General features: G+C 32.4%; 1 protein-coding gene across 1 annotated transcript in view; it reads right to left on the reverse strand.

Annotated features, from left to right (window-relative positions):
• The window catches only part of LAMA4 (laminin, alpha 4), a 107,437-nt gene that overhangs the window by 13,401 nt on the left and 88,443 nt on the right, over positions 1-5,593 (reverse strand). The window contains exons 27-29 of the mRNA XM_009324465.1: positions 4,317-4,452; positions 1,986-2,123; positions 322-455 (exon numbers count right to left, since the gene is read on the reverse strand). Coding sequence (XP_009322740.1) covers positions 322-455; positions 1,986-2,123; positions 4,317-4,452 — 408 coding nt within the window. The remainder of the gene's footprint in view (positions 1-321; positions 456-1,985; positions 2,124-4,316; positions 4,453-5,593) is intronic.

Here is a 5,593-nt window from a genome sequence, read left to right on the forward strand (position 1 = left end):
CCTGCTGAAAAATGAATCTCATGCTAGTCTTATATTAAACTGTTTTCATACCTGAGGACAAAAACGGACTAAGCTTTTAGAAAAACTATTATTTTACTTTCACTAAAAAAACCCAGCATCTCGTGCTTGGGCCAAGCTGGCCAGTTTTCAGTCACATAGATTTTTGGCTTTGTATTTTTTTAACTGAATTGATCAGTTAAAAAATCACTTAACCCCCCCGACTTAAGCATCACTTTGAAAGCGAATGTTAAATGATAACGTGCTTTGCAAGACATATTTATATTCTAAAGGTAGGGAATAAAAGATGCTGGACAGCTTTACCTTTCTGGGGTGACAGAAGTAATGATGAAGTGGGTTTTTCCATCGTTGTAATTTCGGTCTGGTGATTGAATTTTGGTTCCACTTGCATTTAAAACAACAGCACCTCTGTCCATAGAGATGGATAATACATCTGACTGAAATACAGACAAAAACATCTTCATAAGCAAGTGTAACACAGAAAAATTAAAGGTTCTGTGCATTTTCCTGTTGTATTTATTTTCCTTCCTGCTGTTTTCTCCATTTGTGCTTTAATTGCAGAAAGGTACCCTGAGAAGCAAAACAGGCAATGACCTCATTAGAATTGATATTCTTGCTGTTTTTTAAGTCTGAATTCTGGGAATTCTGCTGCTGATTATGTCCCATATATCTGTCACATGAGCTCCTTCCATCTAGCACGGATGTATGATGTTTACATTTCATTTGTGTTTCTGGTACCCCTGGTACTGTATAGAGCAGCTGTTACTGCAAGATTCCTGATGTCATAAGACCAAAATTTTTTTCTTTTCTTAATTCCCTCTGATCAGACCCATTCAATCACTCAAAATTATGTCAGAGATAAGATCTGCTATCTGGGTCAGGCATACGGGATCACCGTGCCACATAGCAGGAATATTGTCTGTTCCATTAGAGCAAGCACTGCTACTGTGCACTGTTAGGAATCATCCTGTCTCATTCTGTCAAGTGCTAAATAGCTGAACCTCCATTTGTTAAGTAGGGCACTTGGCACCTCATAGGATTAGAGCTTTTGAGTTAAAACCAGAAGTGGTGTGTGTAAGGCCTCATTTATGCAAACGATATGGATAACTGACATGGTTACTGATTTCAATTTAAGGTAATACTCCAGGCTGTAAATTGTAAAAGTTCAGGAGTGGTTGTTGGTGTCACACAGCCTTCCCTGCTGCACTGCTGATAATCTTCTGCAAGTATGGCAGAACAGACATTTGGGGGTGGTTGCAAATGTTCTGTCATCTGAGCTCATGCTTACTGCATATGTCAGTCTGAGCCTGAAGGATCTGGGAATCGCTCTGGCTCACACAACATTTTGGGAGTGTAAGTTCTTATTTCTGCCCATGTCACACCTCTGAGGGGGCATTTAGAGCAGCCTGGCTTCCCACAGCAGGAAGGAGCCGTTCTCAAGTGCAGCTTTTCCCAGTTACACATGGGGATCTAAGCACCATCTGGGAATATAGGCAGCTTTCTGACTGATTTCTGTCAGCTCAGCAATGCTCAAAATACCATCCCACTAATTCAAACAAACTTTGTCTTTGCTTCTAGGGGATTGTCTCTGGATGGAAAATGTCAGGCCCTTAATATTATTTGTACTTTGGTAGCACCTACAGGTCCAAATAGGGATTGCAGTGCTGCTGAGCACAGCAAGATCGGCTGTGCATTTCTGCCCTAAGGACTTTATTGAGCACAAGTGGATACATGTTAATTCTAGGCATATGATCAAATCCTTTTCTCAACATCAAAATAATGTCTAAGCATTGCTGGTTTTTGTCTGTAGATCAAACTGTGAAAATGAGGTAATCAATGAATGCTTCTATATTGCGGACTGCTTTCTCTATTACGAAAAGATGAAGTGAGAAATTGTATCATTCCCCTAGTATTGTCCTGGGAAACAATCCAATGATAAAGCAAACTGTAAAGAAATATATACTCACCCCTTCAGAATAGTAGAACAGCAGCCCGTTGGGCTGCAATGTCCGGAAATTAAAGCCTCCTTCAAATTCACTAAAGAGGGACACTTTTTGGCTTGATGCAATGAAGCTCTCTCCATTGAAATATGCTTTGCGGGACATCTGTGTATTAAAGGAAACAAATTTACAAGTAAACTGCAGAAAACATTCAACTCATAAAAAGAATGAGGAGGCTATTTCTTTTTTTTTTTTTTTTTTTTTTTTTTTTTTTTTTTTTTTTTTTTTTTTTTTTTTTTTTTTTTTTTTTTTTTTTTTTTTTTTTTTTTTTTTTTTTTTTTTTTTTTTTTTTTTTTTTTTTTTTTTTTTTTTTTTTTTTTTTTTTTTTTTTTTTTTTTTTTTTTTTTTTTTTTTTTTTTTTTTTTTTTTTTTTTTTTTTTTTTTTTTTTTTTTTTTTTTTTTTTTTTTTTTTTTTTTTTTTTTTTTTTTTTTTTTTTTTTTTTTTTTTTTTTTTTTTTTTTTTTTTTTTTTTTTTTTTTTTTTTTTTTTTTTTTTTTTTTTTTTTTTTTTTTTTTTTTTTTTTTTTTTTTTTTTTTTTTTTTTTTTTTTTTTTTTTTTTTTTTTTTTTTTTTTTTTTTTTTTTTTTTTTTTTTTTTTTTTTTTTTTTTTTTTTTTTTTTTTTTTTTTTTTTTTTTTTTTTTTTTTTTTTTTTTTTTTTTTTTTTTTTTTTTTTTTTTTTTTTTTTTTTTTTTTTTTTTTTTTTTTTTTTTTTTTTTTTTTTTTTTTTTTTTTTTTTTTTTTTTTTTTTTTTTTTTTTTTTTTTTTTTTTTTTTTTTTTTTTTTTTTTTTTTTTTTTTTTTTTTTTTTTTTTTTTTTTTTTTTTTTTTTTTTTTTTTTTTTTTTTTTTTTTTTTTTTTTTTTTTTTTTTTTTTTTTTTTTTTTTTTTTTTTTTTTTTTTTTTTTTTTTTTTTTTTTTTTTTTTTTTTTTTTTTTTTTTTTTTTTTTTTTTTTTTTTTTTTTTTTTTTTTTTTTTTTTTTTTTTTTTTTTTTTTTTTTTTTTTTTTTTTTTTTTTTTTTTTTTTTTTTTTTTTTTTTTTTTTTTTTTTTTTTTTTTTTTTTTTTTTTTTTTTTTTTTTTTTTTTTTTTTTTTTTTTTTTTTTTTTTTTTTTTTTTTTTTTTTTTTTTTTTTTTTTTTTTTTTTTTTTTTTTTTTTTTTTTTTTTTTTTTTTTTTTTTTTTTTTTTTTTTTTTTTTTTTTTTTTTTTTTTTTTTTTTTTTTTTTTTTTTTTTTTTTTTTTTTTTTTTTTTTTTTTTTTAAGATGTAGCCAGTTCAGTTCTTCTATACAAACTTCAATTTTTTCCTGCGTGTCTTAATCTAATTTATATAGGCTATCCCTCACAGGCTGTGAAAATCTTATGAAAGTGTAGCCATTTTAGACAGTGTAAGCCAAATTGTTCTCAGTTGCCTGGGATTCTTGGCCTCATCCTAAGTCTGCTGCTGTTAGTGAGCATGAAGACTAGAAGCAGAGGGGGCTCAAGCTCCTGTCAGAGCTGTGTGGCACTGAGTCAGCATCCCAACATGGGATATATTAGTTTGTGTGCTGCACTGAGTGCTGGTGTGGGGGGCTGGCCATGGCAGTCTATAACCCTCTGAGTCTGAGAAAGAAAACTGGGTCCGAGGTAGGACAAATTGCAACTAGCTTCCTTGTTGACAGAGGGTGAGACTGTGTGATGAGTTCTACAAGTGGTGGGCTCCTTCATCTTCACAGGTTCACAGCATGGCTTTGGATAGACATGGCCGTAGTATAAAGACTACAAACACTCTTTAGATTTACCAGCCTTGCATTATAATGAACAAATGATGAATAATGGAAGGGATTAGAAACAAAATGATATTTTCTGTGTTAATGCTGGTGCAGTTCATTTGTGTATCATGGAGGAAGAGCTGGCCTGACTTAAGGGGAGAACTCATTTGAAGGGTGAATATCTTGCTGTCTTTTTAATTTCATACATCTGTATTAGGATGCATGTGAGGATGATTCTCCTTCTTTCTTTAAGGAAAAACAAATTATGTTGGAGTATTTCCTTTCAGAATACAGCACACAATTTATTTCAGATCCAGCTTTCTCATTGCAAGTTCACATAAGAATATCAAGTAAAACACCTTGTGCTGTAATTCAGGGTGAAAATTGGGTAGTATGTCAGCAGACTTAACACCCCCCCCCCCCTCCAGTCAGTGAGTGCATTGTCATTTCCTTGGTTCAAGACTTTCTTTCCATTGTTTGGAGTAAAACTCAAGCTCACAGCTGTATCCGTTGCCAAAATTTTGTTGTTATCTCACAAATGATGTTATGCTTACCAGTGAATCCTCTGGGCACCCATAGCTGATTCCCAGAGTTCCTGGTTCTTCTAACAAGTTGAAATCCTTCTTTTGGAACTGGAAACCCTTCATGCAGCCTTTAAAGCCAATACTTCCTGCCAGATGTGAACTAATGCTGTTGGAAAACAATGTCAAACAAGCTGCAGTTAGATAGCCCTTGCATTCCTTAACAGACTGTTATCGCCAAGGTGTTCTAAAAAACTTGGAAAAGCCTCAATCATTTGCCTCACTAGTGCCTAATTCCTGTATCTTTATGTAAAACAACTAAACCACATTATGTGTTTCGAAAAGTCAAGATGCATCAGATGTAATAAATGTTATGGGGGGAAATATATGAGAGTTCAGAGAGGACATCCATATAGAGTAGCTTTAAAAAGATAAAAATAGCTGCTGAAATGAAGTCTTATTTTTAAATGGATTTCTAACCACTTACAGTGAAAATCAATGGATCTCTATCTCCATTTTTTATCATTTTAGAGAAGTTCTGTTTTAGTTTTCCTGTCTTGCTTTTACTAGCAAGCTCCATTCTTGTCTTGGGAAGCAAATGGATCTCTATTTCTTAACAAATAATAGTAACAGAGGTCAGGGAAAAGTAAATTCTGATTGCTGATGAGTGGGTTTACATAGTTGTAAATGAGAGCACCAGGTAGGCTTCCAGGATCCTTTTTATGTCAGATTTGAGGTGGATAGCACAGCAGTGTATCCCAACTGCTCCTGCTCACTGCTCTAAGTTTTTCAACTACACCTCTCGCCAAGATACCACAGCATTATGGCACAAGGCAAATATAATTGAATTTATCCTCACAATACTCACGCTGCACGAAGAAGAAGAAATTTGCCACAAATCACAGAGGGTCTGTGACAGGGCAAGGAAATGACATGGGATCTATTGGGTACCAGTCCAAGAGATAACTAGAGAATAAATACACTGAAGGAGTAAATGTGAAATCTGGAGTTTTGACCTGGCTACCTGTAAACGGTCTTTGCACTTTCTACAGGATGGACCTTAGCAGTGGGATTCTTCTCACCTGACATGAGATGATACTGACAGTATTGACATCTGCTTCTGCACTAGTTGTCTATGAGTTATCTCATTGTAAGGTAGACGTTGGAAACACAACAAATGAATCAAGCTGTGAAAATGCTTATTTTTCTACATTGGCAAAAATGGACCATCAGGTGAAGTAGTGCAGATGTACTTGTCTGAAATAAGGTGAGAGGAGGAGCACCGTAGGGGCTTAATCAGCTTCTCAGTG

Source organism: Pygoscelis adeliae, unplaced genomic scaffold (genome assembly GCF_000699105.1).
Source record: "Pygoscelis adeliae isolate BGI_AS28 unplaced genomic scaffold, ASM69910v1 Scaffold125, whole genome shotgun sequence".
Classification (NCBI taxonomy): Eukaryota; Metazoa; Chordata; class Aves; order Sphenisciformes; family Spheniscidae; genus Pygoscelis; species Pygoscelis adeliae.